This window comes from Manis pentadactyla, chromosome 17 (assembly GCF_030020395.1).
Source record: "Manis pentadactyla isolate mManPen7 chromosome 17, mManPen7.hap1, whole genome shotgun sequence".
Classification (NCBI taxonomy): Eukaryota; Metazoa; Chordata; class Mammalia; order Pholidota; family Manidae; genus Manis; species Manis pentadactyla.
Window position 1 is genome coordinate 13712805 of NC_080035.1, and position 23860 is coordinate 13736664.

Sequence of the window (23860 nt, forward strand, 5' to 3'; positions counted from 1 at the left end):
CATAACAAGGATTGTCTTTCCCAGATATGCAACCGTAGTTCGCAGTCATTCAAAATAAACACCCATTTTTATGATTCGAAAATGAACATACTGATGATATCCATTCTGGCATGATTGAGAATCAGTTTCCACAATGTGGATTATTAACTGAAGACTATGTGATCTTTCTTCTGGTCTAGAAGTTAAGGGCTCTTAAAATTTTAGTAACAGGCAAATAATAAGTCTGAGTAATCAAATGAGCTGATATATGACTTTTTAAATATTTTTCATGCTGGATGCAAATGGAACTTACCGGATGGGATGTCAGTGGCATTAATAGTGAGATGAGCAAAAGGTTGACTGTCAGGCTTGCCCCTCCTGGCCACATCTAACCACGAACCTTCCAGCATAGCTAGAGATGAGAGAAGCCATGTTAGCAGGAAGACGAGTGACCCTACGGGACTTTGAGTATTCCTGCAGATCCATGCTTACCTTTTTCTGCTCTGATATGTTGTGATCTAACAATATGTTGCAATTCCTGAAATTAAAAAAGAGAATCTTTTGATAAGGCATTAAGAATTCAGGACTATTGGACATATAATAAATTAATCCTCATTCCTTCAAAATATGCCAGAAGTACATAGGCAGAGAAATTCCCTGATGTGATAGGTAGCTATCAAGGGAAGTTCACCCTAGAGAATTATGTTGATGTGCTTAAAAAGTAGATCACACACATACCATCTAATGAAATGTATTGGACAATAAGAAGAAATATTGTTAAAAAAATGTAAATTATAAAACATGGAATAATTGAACATAATTAAAAATTTGTAGCAGGTAAACAAATTGAGATCAAGTTAACTAGGAAAATAACAATTACCACAGAATATATGACCTCTTAAATCTTTAGGGAGGCTCATTTTATGTCTAGTTCATTAGTGTTTCATGATCATAATTTCATTCATATTCCTGTTATAACACTGAAGCTCAGCCCACAGGAAAGAGAATGATGCTTCACTCCCACTGGTTAATTTTTTATTTTAAAAAGTCAGAGTGTATTTGAAGTATTCCATGGAGCTTTTAGACTACCAATAATGAACTCAAAATATTGCTGCAAATAGAGGTTTAGAAGCATCCTGTTAAATGGTAAGATGGAGTGGATGAAACCTCAAGCTTTGACTCAAGTTCAAATGCCTTCTCAGCCACCCTCACATACTATAGTAACAGCACCTCTACCACATGGGGGTTGTGAAGATTACATGAGATAATGCACGTAGACACTTAGTAGGATGCCTGGTAATTTCATATATCTAGATACTAGAAACAATCTGGAGAGAATCCTGCTTTCTCTGTTATTGGGATGACTACCCATCACCTCCTCCATGATGTTTAAAAGATAGGCCAGATAAGTTCTTTGAGGGTCTAGAGACAGGGGCTTTGAAATGATAGATTATAGATAGATAATAGATGAGAGATAGATTGACAGAGGCGATTACACAATCTCAACTGTTAACATTTGGAAAGGTTTAGAAATAAGATAGCATTGACCCTTCTTCCTTTGGCATCCCCAAGATACATGAGAATCTATTCTATCCATAAAGACCCACAGAGGAGTAAGCACAGCTGTCCTCAGCTACCTATTCTAAAGCCCTAAAGAAGTCACAGAACGACCGACTTAGAAAGAAACCCTGGGGCTCATCCCAGGCTGCCTTCTGCCCCTGCCTGGGCCTGGGGCACTGCCCTGCACAGCTCTGGGGCACCATCTCCAGCAAGTTCTAGGCAAATGGTGCAGGGCAGTGGCTTTCACCAAGCCTTGTTCTTCTCCCAACTCCATCCAAGATTTATTTCTCTCTCCCACTGGCCTCCAATCTCCCAATTCTCTTCCCATGACCTCTGGATTCCTAGTGGTACTCTGGTTTCTGGAATTTCCTGGTCTCGTCTCCCCTGCATTCATAACAGAGATTTATATATGTACAATGTCTATATACACATTGCATATATCTTTACACATTTACAATATAATATGTCATTATACATCATGTATATCCTTAGACACGTATACATTCAATGTATCTTTATCTGACCACTATCTCTTCAAAGACTGGAATACGAACCTTGATGACAGAGTAACTCAGGGATTTAAAGCTACCCCTCATTTCCCCTCTAGCCTTGATCTGCTTGATAATCAGATGGGAGAGGAAGGAGGGGAGAAAGAAGCAAAGCTAAGTATGACAAATGCCTTCAAACGTCTGTTGCATGCTTTGTTATTGAGAAGAACACTGTTGTTATTGAGGAAAACAAGTAAAGAGCCTTTGTGCTGGCTCAGTGGCTCTCAAAGCATTGTGGGCATGCAGCACAGTCTTCTGGGCATCGGGTGTGGGGCTGAAACCCTTTCCAATCCTGTAGGTCTTGGGTGGGGCCTGGGCATTTGCATTTCTAAGAGGCGAGCTGGCAGTGCTGGCCTGGAGCCTCCATCTCACTTCCCTAAGGATTTCAGAGGTGAGCAAATTTTTGGGAGGGAGATTTTCTTGAAACTTGAGACCCAGGCAGAGAAGCCGCAGCTGAAGGCAGGGAGGGTGGGGGTGGCACCCTCCCACTTGGGAAAGAACCTCTGCCCATTTCATCAGTGGCTTCTGGGTCAGAGCTGTCACAGAAACTTTTATTAGAAAAAAACTCAATAACCAGCACCGTTTAGAAGCAATTTCGATGTCTGCTAAAAAATGTGTCATGACCCAGGATGAATTAAAACCCTAGCTAGAGAAGATGAGGAAATGCTATTTTCATGTTACAGCTGTTGCTGGGTATCCAAGAACGGCAGGTCCTTTCAGAAACCCTACAGGGAAGTTTCTAAGTGAAAAAGAGAGTATGCGATGGGTCTACAACCTCAAGCCACAAAAAATATATATATTTACAATATCTGTTCTTGTGTCCCTTCCTGTCCCCAAGTTTTTGAACTCTTAAGACCATCATTTATGTGCACAGATATCAACCATAAACATACGACTCTTCTAAGACTCTGCTTTTAGGGTGCCCCAGGCCCGAACCCCAGCCAGTCTAACTTATTTAGTCTGCTATTGACTTGGTATATCTCCCCAGGTGATCCTCATACGTAGCAGGCGGTGAGAAACATCACTGAGTGAGTATTCCCATGAACGGGTGGCTGGTGACACCTCTGTTCAGTCGTAGATTTATTATATTCTCACAACTTTTATATATTCCAAATGTTGAAAATTAAATAATCCCTTACATTTGTAGCTAACAAGGTATTTCCCCTTGTATTATATTTGATTCTTATTAGAATCAGAGGCTGGGTAACAATTACTAACCTCGCCTTTCAGACTGGGAAATGGAAGCTGAGAGAGGATAAGGACTTCCCTAATATAACTGAACCTTGAACCAGTGCCTTCCAGCTCCCTCTCTAGGGCTATAAGCCAACCCCCCCTTTACAAGATGGGGTCATCACATATCCTCTGTCAGCTGGGAGAGTAGGATCAATGGCCGGTGATGGGTTGAGAACATGCTACTGCAAAATATGGTACCTTGGCATACTGAATATGAGTTTGAGGAACAGCACGGGCAGGAAGGGCTCTCTGACCCTCCCTTCTGTCCTAAGGCAGGTCATGAGACCCTCTGGTGAGAGGTGCTCTCCTGGTACCTGGTGCAAAGGAGCCTCCTGCTCACCAAGACGAAAGGAGGTCATGAGGAACCTGAAGAAACAAGCCTTCCTAGGTTTCCCCCATTTACTGCCTTTAGCTCGGACCTTTGTGTCCTCACATTTTTCCGCACTTTTTCACTCTTCATCAAACCCAGTATAAAAACCCATTAGGTTAACTATTTTTTCCAGTTTCATTTCCTTATGAAAGCTCTTATGTCATGTAAAATTTATATTAAATAAACTTGCATGCTTTTCTCTTATTAATCTTTTCTTGTCAGTTTAATTCACAGGGCCCCAACTGGTGAGCCTCAGTGGGGTACAGGGAAAAGAATCCTATTTTTTTTTTCCCCTACACCTGTCTGAAGTCCTTAAAAGGTGGTTCCCTCCCTGAAGTAATAACTTTGACAGGAGGCTCACCTTGCCTTGGGGATCTGGCTGCCAGGTACCTGGGGATCTGACAAGAAGGAGCCTCAACATCAGAAAATACAGTCTTGGAATTCCCAAAGGCCTCAAAAAACTGCCACACCATTCCCCACACTCAGCCCCGCAGGCCTTGGGCATATGGCGCAGCGAAAAGTGACTCTATCAAGCCCAGTCTTCAGAGCAGGATACACTCTACTTTGTCATTTTTCTCAAAGGTCAGATACTTTGCTATTCATGTACCAAATACAGAGCTATCCTGAATGCCTCCCCAATATTTTTAATTTTCAAGATTATAAGAAACCCTTTTAAAAGGAGTATACAAACTTTACCCCAACTGACAATTCCATTTATTTTCTAAGCTTTGCATTTACATTTATTTTCATCCACATTAGTCCCTTACTTCTGTCACATTAGTTGAGTGTTCTAACATTTGCACAGTTCTTTATTCTCAAATCTTATTATTCAGACATTGCTTCTGGCTTCTTTCATTCTAATCATTTAGTTTGGGGAAAACACTACAAAGAATATCCCAACTCCTTTCCTCTAAAAAAATGTATTCAGATAAAAGAGGTCTTTTAAAAATGTTGTATGTGTTTAATCTTACTTTAAAATTAAAAACAGAACACACAAACAGTTAGTTAATTCTGGATAAACATCAATGTATATGTTGACTACTCTATCAGAATGCCTGCAGATTAAGGGTGAGGGAGCTGGGCAGACAGCACTCTCTGCAATCTTGTCTTGGCTAAGAGCCACCAAAGAGAATGCAATGTCCCCAGGAAGATCAGAGAACTTTCTTCTTATACTACAGCACATTTAGCATATTACATGCAAGGGACAAAAAGAATTGCCCCTTGATTTCTATAAACTACTTATTACAACTAGGATTATTGTAAGTTACCAAGAAAATTCACATGAGTGAATGAATTTATGTATGGTCTCGCTGTAATAAGTAGGCTTTTCTGTGAATCTATGCATTTTTAGATAAGCACAATTTGGGCCTAAATTATGATAGCTTCATTTAGCCCTTCAAAACAGAACAAAAAGGAAAACCTCAACTGGTAGGCAGCCAAAGAAATCCCAGCCAATTCAAGAATAAAAGAAAGCCTCTGACATACTGCCACCTAGTGGACACTGTCCAACATTGACAAGCCTGGGATGTGACAGCCAAGCTTTGCAAATTTGAAACTGCCCCCACTCCGAAGTCTAGAACAATAGAGATGAGGAAATTTCACATTTTTTAATCTTCTCATTGTGGTATTTTCCTATTTAGATTGCACTGACGTTTCCTCTTTGCCTCCAGAGTACATCTGAGCAGACGAGAAAACCGATATGATTTTTTTTTAATTGCGACTTTTATTTCACTCATAGAAAAATGTTGGGATTTCACAATTTCTCCTCCAGGAAAGAAAGTACACAAAAGATCGATGTGATTGTGTAATTGTGGCCTCTGAGCCTGCTTCTCTTCCACTTCTCCTGACTCAACATCCAAGAAGCGTGATTCCCAGGAGTGTGATAGTGAAAATCAGAATGCAAACCGTGCCTTCGGTCTGTTGGGACAGGCTCCCTTGAACGTCCTCTAAACTATTTTAGGATATTTTGCCAAACATCAGGAGAAGAAAGACATCCAAGAACTGGCTCGATCGTGATAAATCAAAGCCCCATAGGGGAGATTGACACTGTGAGTGTCAACACCTAGGAGTGCTTTTAACCCCCTTAAATCACTATGGGAATTTCGCTCCAGGTAATTTATAAACATTTGAAGCAAATGCCAATCCAGCCTTTGCAAACTCAGCTGGACAAGTGCCCCAAACAAGACTTTGATAGCATTCCAATTCAAGAGTATTATTAAATTGGTCTTTGACTGCAGCGCTTTGTCTTACAAAATAATACAAATAGATTTAAAGTCCCACTGAGGACATTCCTAGCTGTAAAGATTCCCCAAAAAGGTCAAGTTGCTGAGTCTTGGGCTTATCAGACTGAAATCCCCCCATGCGTTGTGATGTGAATTGTGTGACCCAGGCGGTATCTGTCAATCAGAGCATGGAAGAAGCAATTTGTTCAGCCAGATGCTTCGGAACCACTGGCACCAGCTCGTAGCTGGGGTCTCAGGTGGCTGCCTCTCTCTGCGATACCAGCAGCAGCTGCAGGGACATCTGGCTGGTTGAAAGAGGATTTAACACCCCGTTTGCCAGATATAATGCAGGGTTCACACACTTGTTAACATATGTAATGCATTATTTTAACATCTTAATGATACCTTTCATGTAATTCTTCTCCAACCTAGTTACAAGAATAGCGTATTCATCAGCCGAGTTAGCAAATGAATGCCACACATGGGCTGTTTCTGAAAATGAATAGCCAGTTTCCTATTCCTGCAGAGAAGTCCCACAGATTTCCACCTAGTTAACAGCTCAGAAATCCATCCTCTGCTCACCAGCATGAGTACCACTGCCTTCCTTCAAGCTTCCATCATCTCTCCTTAGGATTACAATAGCCTCCTACCTCCTCTCCCCTCACAGTCTCCTGCTTTCCTCGAGACTGATCCATTCCTGCTAGAGTGATCGTCCCAAAGTGCACGCTGGGAGCCAGCTCTCCGTCTAGGAGCTGCTGGAGACTTTAACAAGAGCAAGTCCACGTTCCTTACCTGGGCTTTAAGGTCTCACAAGACAGAACCTGGTTACCCATCTGGGTTCTCCTGCTGTTCCTCTTCTGCACCCCCAAACTCCACCACTCCTAGGACACTCTGGGATGCCACAGATTCCCACACAGAAGGCTTATAGTCCCTTCTTCCTGCAAGAATCCTTGTTCATGTAGACTTTGCATACAACTGCCTCCTGGGAGAGCTGTCTTCCAGTCTTACCAAGAGCTCATCGTTAATCATAAAGCTTTTATTTGCATGGTATTCTTGGTTTCCACGGCACAGAAAGAATGCCCACCGGGTGGTGTGCCGCAACTAGAGACAGGATTAGAAAAGATATCTCAGCCTCTTGCTTTCCTGCCTTCCCTAAAGCTCACACTGACCTTTTAATCCACTGGAGATGGGGGGGGACACTTTACATGCACCACAATGGAGCTAGTAACCCCCTCGTTCCTTATGGTAGCAGTACAAAAACAGTGCAAGCAAATAACTTTAAGCAGGATCCTTTGAGTATTCTGTCACCTAAAGTCCTCTCAGGAAAGGTGTAGTGCAGCCTGTGCTTCTCAGCCCAGGCTCCCTGGAGCATTTTCCTGCAGGGCACCAGGACAGGTGGGGACAGGAGCACTGGGGCAGGGGAAGGGCCAGGGCCTCATCTTCCCCGCTGGTTGGGGACAGGTGCTATCCAGCTGCCCAGCAAATAGCAGGGAAGAGAAGATGATAGATAGGGCCTGGGGCCCCTAGTCCTCAAGGTAAGAGCCATCTCTCTCACTTGAACTTGTAACTTTACATTTTGGTGTCTCAAGTTCTTATTTCTAACTATAACCTATTGATTTAAAAAATTCTCCCAAAGCCAAAGTCTTCTCAAAAAGAATTCCATCCCCCTCCCCCCACCACTGGAGCACCCCCTCCTACCCTGATCTCTGCCTAAGGGAATCGGCCACCCCATGACCATCTCTGAAAATTCTCAGTGAACTTGACCCAGATGGGGACGGGCCTCCTCCTCCCACCACAAGTACAGTCAGCAGGGGCTCATTTCTCCCCAAAGAAGTCAGCTGATTGGAAAAGACCCGTCTTTGCACACAGATGAAGTAGTCTACCCACCGAAGGGCTGGAGTAGCGTGCCCTTGTTTTCCTAAAGCACACCGATGCTTTGCTGGCAGTGCGGTGGCTATGCTGGGAATAGAAAATTAGTTTTTATTGTTTAACCTTCATGGTTTAAATGAGGAAGCTCCTGCTACAGTTAAAGGTCCCCTCGGGTTTTCATAAAGCAGCCTTATGACAGCAATATTAGTCTTCATAAAGAGCCCATTTAAAACGTCTTGCACTATGGTACTCATTAAAAAAGTCTAGTCTCAAGGCTGGGCAGGGTAACTGCAGTGCGGCATCTTGGGCCGACCGTGTTATTCACCACAGCTCTGCTTTCTTTTGCCACTGTACGTGGTGCCGCCTCACGCTGGCAGAGCCTCCGACGTTCACAAACCTCATCTCCTGGGAAGAAGGCTTTTACTCTCACAGGCCCTGCTCAGGGGATTTCCGACTGCCAGGACTGACGCTTGCACGGGAACAGAGCTCCCAGGCCGGCCTCGTTGGACAACGAGGCCAAAGGGGGGAGGGCAGGGTGGCCAACGAAGGTCCTCCGGGCTCAAGGCACCTAACGTGTTCATGCCTCAAAGAGGGAGGAAACTCCAGCCTCAAAAGAGCAGTAAAAACACTGCATTTGGGCATGATCTCCAGCACTTTGAATCTTTCTGGGCATCTGCAGTGAGGCTGGCTTCTGGCAGCTAGCCACCCGATGACACCGAGAGCGGGAGCAAGCATGGATCACTCACTCACTGAATTGTTTCTGCATGTTTTCATTGAGCATCTATATTCTACTCTGTGCATATCACTGGGGAGAGAGAACATCACACAGTCCCCTGAATGTGGAAACCTCACATCTGAGTGAGCCAGACCCACACTGAGCTGACACAACTAATGATAAGACAGGGTGCATACGAGAGCCCTGGACATGCGCAAAGGTGGGCAGGCAGGCATCAGTGGGGACTTCCTTTGGAAAGTAATGCCCGAGCTGGATTTCCGAAGACAGTCAGAAAACTGACTACACAAAGAAGGGTCTGGAATGCCATATAAAGGACCATCACAAAGATCCGTAATTCATTCATTCATCCATCCAATCCACAACATTTACTGATGGCTGCTGGGAGCCGGGTGTCCTGTGCTGGGGTAAGGGTGCTGTGTTTCCAGGGCAGACTCCCTCTCTGCCCTCACTGCATTTATGATCACAGCACGGAGGCAGAGGGGGGACGGCACAGCCAGGTTAGGGAAATCCTAGCATTCTCCTGTGCTGGGGGCCCTGAGCGCAAGCTGCGGTGGGGTTATGGGATGGAGCACAGGCAATGGGTCTGGGGAGGAGGGGGTTGGAAGGAGTTTCCGGAACACGAAGGACTTGGTCATATGTGTTCAGGAGCTCAGACTTCATCCTGATGACCACAGGGATCCACCAAAGGATTTTTTAAGTCCAAAGTAAGTGACTGTTCAGATTTTCACTTTAGAAGTCACTCAGCGGTGGAGAGAGGCTGGACTAGAGGCAGGAGCGGGTGGCCACTTGCAGCCACCCAGGCTAGAAATGATGGTGACGTAGACAGAAGCCAAAAGTTTTGTAAGGAGGTAGAATTCACAGGATGGGAGTAGAGTGAAGAGTTAGTACGAGTGGAGGAGCAGCTTCTGGTCTGGGGTGACAAGGACAAAGGAATTGTCATTCACCCCAGAAGGGGGAGTCAGATGAGAAGCAGGGGTAGGCACTGACTAGAAGGAGTCTCACCTTGTTCAAGGAGATTCTGAGTCCACCAAAACTTTCTCATGAATATGAGCCTTATGGTTTATAATTATCATTATTATTTTTACTAGTATTACTAGTACTAGAACTACTATTAGTACTAGTATGACCACCTAGTGTTCTCGGTCACCTCACATCCAGACTGCTCTCGGCAACTTTCAAGACCCACCCTTCCCACACCACACAAGCTTGAGCTCAAACACAGTCAGTTCATCCACCAGTGGCTCTCACCTCCTCTGAGGGTGTTCAGAGCACCTGCTTGGCCCCAGGTACTTTGCCAGTACCCACCCTGAAGCCCTCCTTTAAAGACCTACCAGCCCTTCCGGGAGATTTCTGAAATCACCAAGTCTACCCCTGACTTACCAAATCAGAATCTTTGTGACATATCTGGGAGCCTTTTGTTTATTTTTTTCAGTAAGGTCCCAAGTGATTCTCAAGATTAAGCAGGTTTGGGAAGCACTGCTCTAGGCCACATCAATCCTCCAAATCCAAAAGCTATACTTCTCCTAGGAAAAGCCACTCCTGGTGAAGCAATCCAATCTTCCCCTTACCACCTTCCCCTCCAACCAAGGACCCTCAGTTTTATTCACTTCGGGTGTCATGGCCCAAGATCTCATGCCATAAAATTAGATGCCCTCTTTCAGGCATGTCTTTTTTCTTCTCTGTTTCCTTAAAAATGTCAGAGTATCTTTTCTTCCATCCTGGAGTACTTATAGCATGAAGATAAGCCCACCTCTGACAACACAACTCACTGGTTAGCTCCCTCTTGCAAACTCTCCTACCTTTTGCCCCAGGTCTCCCCTGACACTGAGTACATCATAGCCAATAGCCCACTTTTGGGCAAAAAGCAGTAGAAGGCCTTGGTTTTGTAGGAAAATTCTGTGGGTCTTACTTCAGCTTTCCCATAAAGACAGCTTTTATAAATGCTAGATATGATTGGGGTTGATTGAATTGCAGTTCCCAAAAAGGTTATGGCAGAGATGAAATCCCATTGGAAAACCACTACATGACTAACATTGTGATTTGGGAAAATCAGTGGCCCTAAACCCCAAGTTTCATTGTGGGTTTTCAAGAAACTTTCTTGAGACACATACTCTTGAATACAAAGGCAAAGAAATAAAAAATGGGGTTTAATTTTTTCCTCGTTTTTGTTGTATCATTTAACTGAAAAGTAAATGAGAAATAATGGCTATATAACAACTCCAAAAATTACTTCATAAGAAGTAACTTATTCAAATCCAAATTGACTTATGTACTTCAGTTTTAAAAAAGGCAATAGGCTTCTTGTAATGAGTGACATTGGAATTCTAAGGGGTCAGCTTTACATATGGAGAAAACCACTTAACCTGATGAACTTTCTGGTTTTAAATTAAATGTTCTTGAATCCACAAAACCTACTAAAATCTATGCAGGTGACAATAAAAGTTTACTCAAAGCAAAAATGTGGAAATGTATATGCCTAAACAAACCTTTTAAAGTTCTTTAAAGAGAGGCACACGAGTAAATCTACTTTTAAATTTCTCTCTCTATTGGAATCTAAATAATCCTGAAGTACTTTAACTTTTAGAAAATAAAATCTTGACCAAATTTTTCTTAAACTTGCATATTCGCAAAAGTTAACTATTCTTCTAGTGAGTCCATTTTCCTTCCTAAATAGGGTTTAGTGAATGTCAGAGACTGTTGGCTGCCCCAAGGATCCATTCTCTCCTGTCTCCAGTTGGTTATAGGAACTCCCTTCCATGGCCTTTTGTGCAAATGGCCACTCGGCTGGCGACTACAGTGTGCAGCCTCCCTCGCAGCCCAGTGCCATCTCATGAGTAAGTTCCCAGAAATAGGATGTTATTGGGAGTGATGATGTCTCAGCTCCTAAGTACTCTCCTCACTTGTCCTCTCTCCCTTTTCTCTACCTGGGAATGACAGTAAGTGGAGAAGCCAACTTAGACCCAGTGACCTGCTGAAGACGGAGGCTGCCGCCTGCGGGCCCAGGGTCCTTGGGTTCACCTCTGGATTACTGCACACAGGAGAAAAAATTTCTATTTTATTTAGTTCACTGAGTGATGGGTCTCTTTCACAACAGCATAGACTATACCAAGTAACAGTGACTATTTCATTGAAGATCAAAGCATTGTGAATCTTTGGGTGCACCATTCTTCACAGTAGAGGATAGTTTGCATTTATATTGTGAATCCTGCAGGAGATGAGGCCAAAAATTTACTGACCTCCAGGGAATAAAATAAGAAGTCTAGGTTAGAATTAATTGCTTAATAATTATGGCTCTGATTCACTCCCCATTTTCCAGTACGTCTCTGGCAGCTCAGAGGTTTACTGGCTCCAGAAATGGTTATTCAAGAATATGTCAATATGACAGCTTATTGGTAGTCACCATGATCACCATTGGTTGTTCATATTCTGGAGTGAAATGAGAGTTTTATAGAATCGTATAAGAAGCCGGAGTTGTGTTTTCAGTTCACATTGTAGGCCTGCCTCTATACAGTTTACAAGCTATGGAGAGGCAGAGACACAGGAAAAAGGTTGAAAGGGACAAATCTGGGTGAAGATAACTGTAAACAAATATTAACCCATGTTAAGAAAATGAACTGGTTGCCATGTGGGGGAATGGGTGAAATAGGTGAAGGGCATCAAGAGATACAAACTTCCAATTGTTAAAATTTTCCACTGGGGTGGAAAGTCCAACATAGAGATATAGTCAATAATACTGTAATATCTTTGTATGGTGACAGTTGGTAGCTACATTTCTCATTTTGAGCATTTTGTAATGCATATAATTATGAATCACTCTGTTGTACACCTGAAATATATCAACTGCACTTCAATCAAAAAATTTAACTTGTATTGCTATTGTACTGAGGTATTATTGCTTCAGCCTATAACATTAGTAACTATCAATTATAACATTAATAAGACATCAGATAAGAGAAAACCAGGCTTATCCATGACCCATGTTTATTTAAAAATATTACTCTACAGAGTTCAATAGGTCACCGATCATTCATTTGTTCTTTTCCTTCATTCCTGAGACTAAACTAGGTCTGATATATTCAAAGGTGAGCAGAATAACTGTAGTTCTTCTGATGAAGCTTGCCGCTTCATTCCACGATCTCTAAACATTTCTGATTATGTAGCTTCTTCGGGGGAAAAATTCAGGGCTCCTAAACATACATATATATTTTTTTAATATTAAATAAGAACATTTATATATGTTAGGTACATTATGAAAGAGCCACAAGAACATTTTAAAAGCTAATTATTACAAACTACACATGTAAGCCCCTGTGTTTCCTTCCCACGTCTTAGGGGGTCATCCTGAACGCACTCAGCATCCCGCTTTGGAGAACAAGGTGATTTGCGTGATTTGTATATTGATCTCTCTCCTTCATATCACTCTTCCAAATATTTTTGAAGGTAAGTTCAGGAAGTTTTCTACAGTTACCTAGTATGAGGTCAACAACTGGGCATACTCAAATCAAGTAGTCACAGCCCCGTGTGCTTAGAATGTATGTTTAGTGCCTAAACCGATGGCCTTCCACTGAGACTGGCAGGAGGCCCAAGGCCAACTGCCCCCTCTCGGGCCTGAGCTCACCCCTCCACTCCTCAGGCTGGCAGAGGCCGGAGAGGTTGCCAAAGCTGGAAACAAGAATTGCTTTATAAATCGGACACCATGTTTGTCCTAATGTTTTCTTTATTGTCATAGACTGTTATGATAGACTCGGTAAATTGCAGTTGGTAGGACTCGATCACCAAGAGGCTTTCAGAGTTCTGTGCTAAAGGGGAAAAAAAGCCAAGAAAACCAGCCACAAACAAAAAAAGGGGAAAAAACAGCATTACTTGTCTGACCAAAGACAGGCTGGGTAAACACTACTTTTTACACACATATAATGTAATATTGTGCTTATGTCTAGCATTTGTTACCACTGGGTGGGTTGATCTTCAATAATGATTGCAGCCACACATGTAATTTTGTTTTATGGGTTCACTCAATATCTATATTAGAACTTAAACTAAGATACACACCTACTTATGAATGTCTGATACATTCATCCTATTTTCAGAATTGGCAAAGAGAAATGAGAAATTTATTTTGGCAAGATACGTAGAATGTCACATTAAGCAATGCTCATCATCGAAGGATAACACATTTGGCAAGTCATTATTTGGCAAGGGTAAGAGAAGAATAAATCTTTGGGTATAGGCGAAGTTTTGGAGAAATGCCTGGCATGGTATGTGCACTTAATAAGCACTGCTTGATTCTAAGGATAAGCTAAGAATAACGCTTGTCTCCTTCCTCTTGTCTGGGGGAAGAAATGGCATCTTCTACCTCCAAATATACTTTGGTATATTATGACAGCTCCTTATTCTTTAAAAGCATTACGCATGAATAACAGGTAAAATTCTATAGCACAACAAAAACAAATGTGAAATTAATGAAATAAAGTTCTACTTGTCCTGTGAGTTATACTAATCTATTATTATAATTAAAACTGCATGCCTTAATAAGAGCAGTTGATTATTTTTATCTGACCACCAATCTTTTTCCTCTGTCTTGCCAGATACTGAATCTCTCATAATTAGTGTCACTCATTAGGAATGAGGTACCATGTCTCATTCCAGGCTCCTAAATCAGTGAAAATTCTGCCATTATTGCTCATCAACATCTTTAAGTACAAATCGGTTTATCATACTATCAAGGCAGTCACTTAGAAAGCTCAAAGGAAATGGAACAATGAACAGGTAAATTCTGATAAATCAGGTAGGGGCAGAAAAGATCACTGAAGCAACAGAAGGTGCCAGGGAGCAGTGATTGGTCACCAAGGACTCTCTTCATCTGGGATTTATTTTCACTTAGGGCATGGGATAAGGCTCTCACTCTCTAAAAATAGTAAACAAACTGTCCCAGTGCCATTTTTGAATAATTCAAACTATGTTCATTTATAAAATAATTTTATATTATATTAAATCATATATACAGAACATTTACACACATATAATAAGATCTACTCTAAGATGTTTGGTCTCTTTCATGAATTACGACTTTGCATAATTGTCTTTACACTATCCAATTCTATTTTAAACGCCTCTGCAGAGTTTCTAGTTTTATTTCCATAAGCTTTGTACATTTCTTGTTAAGTTTATTTTTAGAACTTTAAAAAAATTATGGACTCTTTCATTTGTGTTTCCTAATTATTGTTTGAAATGGAAACAGCTAGTGATTATTACCTTTAAACTTTTACAAACTGATGTTTTGCTTGCAACCTTTCCATTCTTCTGAACATTTCCAAGTATGTAATCATATCACATGTAGATTCTGCCTTCTCTTTTATATATGCATATATTCTTTTCTCTTCACCTTCTCCTCTTTTATATATGTATATAATTTTTCCTCTTCATTCTTTTGTGTAATTACATTAGCTAGCACATTCTAAGCAATGTTAAATAATGGGGGACACTGGGCTTCTTTGTTGTATTACTGACTTTAAGAGAAATGATCTTATTTTTCATCATTAGTTAACTTTTAGTTTACTTGGGATAACATCAAGAATTCATCTACTTCTGTTTTCTAATGGATTTTAAACATCAGAAATACATGAAAAGTCATTGCTCAGTGTCTGTGAGATGATGTTTTTCTCCTCTCAGCTGTTAAGATGAGCCAATCTTGCATGCTGATAAATAAATGTTAATGGTATCTGTTCTTAACATTCTTTATTTTCAAAACTATCTTGGCTGATCTTGCATAAGTACTTCCAGAAGAAACCCAAAGGATGATTTTTCAAAAACCAGGACACTGATGACATTGAAACTTTATCTCTTCCTTGTAAGGAGATATAATATGGGTCAATTTAAACAGAACACTAGGAAACAGCCATCTACTTGACCAGAGTTACCTCAGTTAGAGTTTCGGTTTTGACCTAGTATATTTCCTGTAGTACATATAAATTGTTTATAAATAGATTATTCAGTATTTGGTAGATGGGATAAAAAGCAGACTAATGAAAATGAAACATAAAACAGAACAATAAAAATGAACAGACTGGAGGAACTGCTGTTGCTGTAGTTCAAAAGTTATAATATAAAAAGATCGAATTTAAACCCATATGCATCTACTACATAAAGCTAAGCACCTATACACTAATTATAATGAAAATGTAATTTTTATAAACGATATGCTTTCATAGATATTAAAGCAATATGCACTTCATTGATTCTATGACTTTTTTTACATTTCAGTAACTCTGAAATTAAGATGGAACTGAAATCTATAAGCATACTTATTTTTTAATTAACAGTTTCCTTTCTTTGTGAAATAATGAAATAATAATTTCACGAAATAATGATTGCATGAAATAATGATGTAAGTTGAAAACTGGTTCTCTTACATTTGATCAAAATTATCTTAGATTTGCTAAAAATGCAGCAATTACCAACCGTAGGGTTATACCACAGCTTCCTCTTTCTACCTCTACCTGCAACACATATTCTCTTTTTAAAAATGCTATTCTTCTACGTGGATTTTTAAAATATAAACTAAATTAAACTTTGCTTTAGATTGAAAGAGTTTGAGGACTTTAGGATTTACTCTCAGATGAGCAGAGGTGACGCAGGGAGCGACCAACTAGCAGCTGGGCTGTGTGGGAGGACGCAAGGAGGCATGCAGAGTCCCACCCGCGCACAGTGTGGGCAGGCGTGCCTGCCCTGCAGCCCCGGGATTCACCCAGTTTGGGTGAGTCAGCAAGTCAAATAATTCCAGGGCTGTAGGACCCCCAAGTGACTTATCCAGGAAAGAAGAGAAGGAAGTTACTGTAGGGTTCCTCAGGGGGACCTGTGGATGGAAGCAGGGTCATGGGTCTTCTCTGGCCCCATCTCCTCCCTTCTCACCCAGCTCTCCCAGAAAAGGAGAAAATGAGCACAAAATTTCCATCTCCACCACGACATCACTTTCTGCTCTGCTTGCTTACCTCCTCCCTGCAGATGACAACAATGGACCAGCTACAAATATTCTCAACAGAGCCCTGTACCAGCTGATGTGTAAAGGGGATTCTGCCATTACAAACCGAACATACAGCTAGCAGAGAGTCCTGGGAACCGAGGAAGCGGTTCATGGAACAGGGAATTCAGACTATCAGACTGACCCACTGACTACCACAAACTATCTCTGTCCTCCTTCCAAATGTGAATTTCAATCCCTCCTCTTAACAAAAAAGGAAATGAAAAGAAAGGAAGGAAAATATTTGCATGAACATCTATGTCTCTGTCACCACAATTAGCCACTACCAACTTCAAAAGAATTCTGCTAATCTCTTTAAAAATTATCTTAGCTCTTTTACAAATTATTAAAATTAAAAGAGCAAAGTCAACAGCACTTAGCCAGTATTAATTCTCAGTATCAGTAGAATCATCAAGGGCCCTTGGCTTATAACCTCAGTGTGGCCTCACCTTTTGCACAGCTGCGTGAAAGCCCTGTTTAATTCTCTTACATGAATCAGGTATTAATTTTGTGTCTTGACTCTCCAGAGTTGTGTCTTGCAAATCTGAGTTTTCATGGAGTTTGAAAATTCTGTTTATGCAGTGAGTGTCGTCTTCTGATATTCTGTTAGGATCCATCTGAAAAAAAAAAAAAGTAAGGATGTTGGAGTGTTTTTCACTGATCACTCTGCTATTTAATAAAGTGAATTAAGGACAAAAAAATTCATTCTTGCAAGAGTTTTTAATGTCCCCAATAATTAATAGTTAACACAATTACCCTCAAGTTGGCGAACATTGACTTCTAATTCATTTTTATCAGTAGCGAACAATCAACCAGAACACAAGCGTACATGTGTGATTCATGGGGCAATTATTAAAATTGTCTGGCAACGTGGAGGTTCTCACAGAGGGTAGGGCCATCATGGAAATCAAGTGTGGTCTGTGCAGGTAGAGAACCTTTTGTCTCTAAGTCAAACGCAGCATACTGGATAGGATTATGAAGCCCACTTGGATATCTGAAGCAAGAAGCCTACTAAACCAGGCAAAATCAGCATCATCTTTAGCCACCATGTTGGCCTCGCCTTTTACCTTAACCTGTGTGTATTTTAATCAGCCAAAGAAGGAAGGAGGAAACCCACCTCCTAGTCCCAAACCAGAGGCATAATTTCCCTTTTAGTTGAATCTCTTGTCAGTATTTCTGAACGTAGAGTGGTGCGTCTGTCAGGGGTTGCACGGGAATGCGTGCGGGTGATATTTAGCGTCACAGGACTGAGGAGGACCATGGGGTGAGCAGCCTATATGGTGCATGCTGTAACAGGTTAAAATTCTGTAATGTAAGGGGCTGTGCCACCTGAAATATCCCCATTGAGTTATTAGCCAGTTGCCTGGTGAAATAAAATAGGTGCCTGCATAAGCAATTTTTAAAGGATTACTCTTTTCTTGAAATTGTCTGCCTACTCCTCCTGGGGATCTGACAAATCTTTATGGTGATTTCAACTGCTAAGTAAAGGGTAGAGATAATTACCTATCAATTGTTTTAATAATAATAGTTTATTATCCTCTTCTTTAAAAACTTCAAGGTACTTTATGTGCATTTGCTCATTAGTAGGTATAGACTAGATGAGAAAAGGAAAAATTACTTAAGTTTACAATAACCAAAGCTCAATTAACACCAAATTGCACATTTCCTGGCTTACTTATCTTTTTAAAAGTAATCAGAAAGATGTGCAGGTTTAATAACCAGCTATCAGAAATAAACTAAAAAGTACCCTACCCATGCCTGAGATTCTCAAAATGAAATGATAGCCTTTTAACAACTGTGCACCCACTAATACAAATTTTATTATTCCAGTTTTGCAAACAGAAAGATTAACTCTAATCATTGGAGAGGTATCACTCATGAAGCAAGACAGTTTGCAATCCATATTTACTTCCCAAATTTTCTTTAAATAATTAGCACATATCAGAATATGTGTGTTTTTATGTAAAGAAAGCTTTCAATCACATTAAAAAGAAAAACTCACTTAGGCCACTGTTTCCCACAAAGCCAGAGAAGCCTGAAAAACTGAAACGAAGGGTCATGGGGTTCAGGCCTCAAGAAAGAAAACTCATACAAAGGCCTCAGTTGGCTCACCACCAGAAAAACTGCTGAGTTGAAGGAACTATGTGGTGTTAGTGAGGAAATGCCTGGGGACCCTAAAATTGGTTACCCTCTGGTCCTGCTGACAAAGGAAGTGCCACCAAACTAAAGCAGCAGTCCCCATTCCTCCCACTACCAAAAGTATCCCCCAACCACCTGCAGGCTGCTGCGCTCCCTGGGCACTTGTTAGAAATGCAGAATCTCAGCCCCTCCCACCCCCACCCCGCCCTCCACCTGCAGAATCTCAGTGCCTGGGGCACTGCCATGGAATCTGCATTCTAACTAGACCCCAGGTGACTCTGCACATTAAAGTTTGAGAAGTAGTGCTTTCAAATAGCCAGTGTACAAAGACAGATTTTCTGCTTTCAAAATGTCTTCAAATGTCCTTGGACACCAAGGAAAAAAATCTTTATAAATTTTTTCACAATACCACTTAGTACAAAAATACCAGGATAATAATAACGGTTAATGATCTGATGCAAAATAATATTATGCAAAGATTTTCTCCCTTCTCTCTTAAAAGATCTCCATGCCCAGATGCCACTCCCAGCCAATTTAATCAACATCCGTAAGGCTACGGGTCATTTGAATCTCTCCTCAAGTGCTTCGAATATGCAGTTGAGAACCACTTCTGTGGAAGCAAATGTTAAAGCTAAAAGACAGATAAAATGCAACCAATTGTTTTCCCAAAAGAAATCATGAAAGCATGGCATAATTAATTTTGATATACTCATTTAATTAAGGATCATACATTAGATCCATTTCTTTTTAACCTACAACCAAACGTCTTTCTCATTCCAGTGCTCTTGCAGCTCAGCGATGCTTTCACAGAAATGGAAACTAGGGGGAAAGGGAAATGAAAAGGTTCAGTGGTGCAGGGCCAACCACACACACACGGGTAAATGAGGGCCTCTGCTCCTGGGGTCTCTATGCTGGAGGGACAGCAGGGCAAGGAGTGGGATCGGTCCTAGATTCTCCACAATGCTCAGCCAGTGGCTGAAACATCGCATCTCCTCCCCACTCCATTATCTATTGGCACAGCACTCTGGATAGCAAATTAATTTGCATGACTGAAAAATGCTGTTTTAGCCTATTTTAGCTACTAATTAGATAATTTCCATATTACAAATTTAAAAAGGATATATTTTCTAGTGTTGCAAATCATTTTAAAGGCTTTTTCAGTAAACTAACCATGCCAGGCATCAGTCTAGATGCAGCAAATAAGGTAGTGAGCAAAACAGGCCGTCTTTACCTTCATCAACTTACACTTGACAGAGGAACACAGAAATTTGTCAAAAATCACAGTAAACGGAGCAAAAAATGAATTCACTGTCCCTAGAAATGTCTGAAAACATTAAATAAATCTTGACTACCTAATTTTGAATGGACTTTCAAATGCATTTATCAAATGCATTTATCCATGTGAAATGAACTCAGTCTTTTTTTAAAAACATCCTTAAAATTTAATCATTTGTAGGGTTAAATGAGGCAGGATGCTTGACATTTGTGCTACTTTGTTATCTGTTTTTTCAAACAGGCAACCCGCGTACATCTACATCAGATTTTCAGTAGTGGCTGCCCTTCTGTTTGGGTAACAAAGAGCTAGAGAAGTTGGTGTGCACATGGAGGATGGGAGGAAGATGTTAAAAGTGAAACACAGATTGAGTTTTCTGAAAAGCTTATCTCATCGCTATACTCTGAATATGGTTATAGATGTTGAAAAAAAATGCACATAAATCTTGCAAGCAACTTTTTGGAAGGTCTTTTTTTTCTATCTTTGTAAACCAAAGTAAGAATACTATGTGTTAAATATACAGCACAAACCACATACTATTTTTTCTTTGGCAAGGTTGGTGGGGTAAAAGCCAATCTACACTGGATCTAGTACTCTTTTTTTTTTAATCTAAGCATAGGCAATCTGCAAACATTCAGGAAGCTGATTCATTTTTAACTATTCAAATATGAGTTGAAAAAGGGAAAAATGTCATTGTATTTTTACTCTTTCTGAGCTTTCTTCTAAATGCAGTTAAAACTAAATTGAAATGTTTTTTCTTAAGGTTTTTTATAGCTACCCCCAACCCCTTAAAAATAATAAAACTGCCTACTTAATTCTCATTCTTTTTCCTGTAAAGTACAAACATTTTACCTGATACTAGATAATTTCATTCTAATTTAAATGCATTGAGAAACCCCAAATAGCTGACGTACAACTTTAGTGGAGATCAAAAAACTCTCTCTTCTCTGGTATCAAGTTCTAATCCAAAGGAGCTGAAATATGTAAAAAGGTTTAATCAGTGACAGGTTAAATTAAATCTATTCTGTTAGCTAAAAGTTTGAAAGAAGGCCTCAGATATATATATAAGTGGAAAGAATTGTAGAGTGAACCCCTATGAACCCATCACCAAGCTTCAGCAATTACCAACGCATGGCTAATCTTATTTAATCTATAAGCAATCACTTCCCTACCTTCCATCCTCCCACTTACCATTTTAAACAAATATACAAACATTATAGCATTTCATTTGTAATGACTTCAGAATGTATATCTGAAAACACTGAGGAATTTATCCCCAAACGATTAGGACCCTTTTAGGTATCAAATATAGATACCACACCCAGTAAAATGCAACCACATCTAGTGGTGTATTCCCACAAACACATAGCTCCTGATACTACTACTTCTTTACTTTAGGAGATGACCTTTTAAAAATGTATCACAAAATGGAATTCAGAGTAATGGCTAATAGATTTTGCATAAGTCTTATAAAAACCCAACCTTTACGGAATTTAGGAAAGTTGTACCCAGAAATGTGATGACATTAAATTCTCCAAATGAAAATTTTCTACCTAAGCTCACAAACTTACATGTTTACTTTGGAAAAGGATTTTGAGAATTTCACTATTATCTATGTGAATCAAGACTACGTTATGATAAATGATCATCAGAAGGCTAGACCCTTCAGCCTGCCAGACCGTTAATACTGAGAATTCCTAAGGAGAAGCTGAACAACTATTAAAAGAGCCAAGCAGGTCACTCCTTCCTACATGGTCACACTGATTCCTATGGTTCTTGCCAATCTAAGCCACTCATGGTCCCTAGAACTTATTCATTCCTTATGCCTCTTGTAGTGGTGAACACTCACTTCACTATTACTGCTATGAAAATGCCATATCCCTAAGGTGTTAGAAAAGGTAAAAGAGAACTACTGCATCTTCTGTCCCCTTTCTGACTTCTGTTCTTTTGTTATTGAATAAGAATTTTAAGTCTTTTATTGTATGTCCCTCCGTTACCTGGCACCATGCCATACACGAAGGAGGTGGGCAATGTATGCTGAATAAATGACTCATTCATATTCCATAGCATTTAAAAGTGCATGTGCAATGCAGGCCCTCAAATACACAAGCATTAAATGGGAAAAATCAACATGCTGCATGGAAACATGGCTAAACCGCTCATTCTTGACTGCAGTGAACTCCAATGAAAGAAAAATGTTTTATTGCTTTAATATAGATTTATGTAATCTATGTTGCAAGGAAATCTTTTAAAAGTTTTCTTAGAAAAAATCTCTTAAGAGATTATTTACATTAATATACAAATACACAGTTTCTAAACTATTGCTCTTACTTCCACCTAGTTCTATAAAACACAAACTCGTGTTTTATGAATATTTAACAAAAAGTCTATGATTTCAGGCAGTGTAGTTCAAGACTCTGGCACGTGTCAAAACCATAAAATCCAAGCAATGCCATGTTTCGGTGCGTCCAGTTTGGTTTAGTAAATCACCTTTGAATCAGAAAACCAATTTAGTCCAAACCCAACTCTCTTTTCCCATAAAAAAAATTTTTTTAAAAATTTGCACAGTCAGCCCCCCACTTCCTCTGAGAAAGAGTTCACAGAACCAGACAAGAGCATTTGAATGCATCCCACCAACTGCACTGCAATTTCCAAGAAAACACAGAGTATAAACCACCAGAAAGCATAATGTTACAATTTTACCCCTTCCTTTCTTCTCTCTCTCTGCAGTTCGGGGCCGGCTTGCTCATCTTTTAAAAGGTTGGTTATTTGTTCGGTTGTGGCGAGAACCCCGCCACTGTCACACACACCTTGCTTCGTCCGCGCACCTCAATGGAAAGGCACGTGGGTCCGTGTCTGTTCTTTCACCCCGCGCGAGCGGGGCCCCTGTCCCGCCGCCAGGCTTCTCTGCCTACACTGCCTGTCGGCCCATCCGGAGACTTGGGCATCCCTAAGCCGGTGCTCCAGCGGCCGCCGGCAGGGCCCGCACTGCGTGCCCCTCCAACCCCGAGGCCCGCAGACCGCCGGCCAGCAGCCAGCTCCGGGGGCCGGGCTCCTCCACCGGGGACTGGGCGGGCAGAGGAGGGTCGATGCCTACGTGAAGGAGCTCAGTTCTTTTCCTAAGTGGACCGAAGTTCATTCTTAGCTCCAAGTGGGGCACGGAGCGGGGCTAGGAGAGGTGTGCAGTCATTACCAGAAAAGGCGAGCGGCCGATGCCGCCCCGTCGGGGGAGAATCAGGCGCACCAGGACCAGCGCGCCCAGCCTGAGCGCTGCGGCGCCGGGTGCGTGCGCGGAGCCCACCGACGAGCGCGGGGCTGTCCACGAACGCAACGCTCCCTCTCCAGAGTCCCTCTCCTCCTCCTGAGTGTGCAACATCTGGGGAAGCCAGGCGGCCAGATTCGATGTCCCACCAGTGCCGGTGGGGGCAGGGGGGCGCCGGGCCGCGCGCCCCTGGAGGCGAGCACTCACCTGCGCTCTGAAGTAGAGGAAGAGGGCGACGCTGCAGACCACCTGGCCCAGCCCCAGCCCCAGGAGGGCTACGAACGTGGAGCGGGAGGCGGCGGCGGCCGGGGGCGGCGCGGGCGGCGCGGGCGGCGGCGGGGCGTGCAGGGGACCCTCGTGCGGGGCTCCGGGGCCGCCGCCGCCCATCTCCTCGGAGCCGCGCAGGTACTTGGTGTAGTCTCGGCTGGCGCGGCGCATGGCGCTCGGCCGGCTTGGGCGCTGGCCTCCCTCTCGCTCCCTCCCTTGCCCGTCTGCCCGCGGCCAACTCCTGCGGCAGCGCGCGGCCGGCGCGGGGCCAGGCGGGCCTCGACGTGGGGCGCTCGGAGCCGGGCGCTGCTCCCGGGGCGCGCGGGCGGGCAGGGCGCCCGGCCGCTCCAACTCTTATAAACCGCTCCACGAGGGCTGGCCTCGG

The 23860-nt window shown here is 41.9% G+C and overlaps 1 protein-coding gene across 1 annotated transcript in view; it reads right to left on the bottom strand.

The window, feature by feature from the left end:
- The window catches only part of TNFSF11 (TNF superfamily member 11), a 28842-nt gene extending 5053 nt beyond the window's left edge, over positions 1-23789 (bottom strand). The window contains exons 1-4 of the mRNA XM_036932426.2: positions 23416-23789; positions 16984-17151; positions 472-517; positions 293-391 (exon numbers count right to left, since the gene is read on the bottom strand). Coding sequence (XP_036788321.1) covers positions 293-391; positions 472-517; positions 16984-17151; positions 23416-23646 — 544 coding nt within the window. The 5' untranslated portion in view covers positions 23647-23789. The remainder of the gene's footprint in view (positions 1-292; positions 392-471; positions 518-16983; positions 17152-23415) is intronic.
- Between the last annotated feature and the right edge of the window lie 71 nt (positions 23790-23860).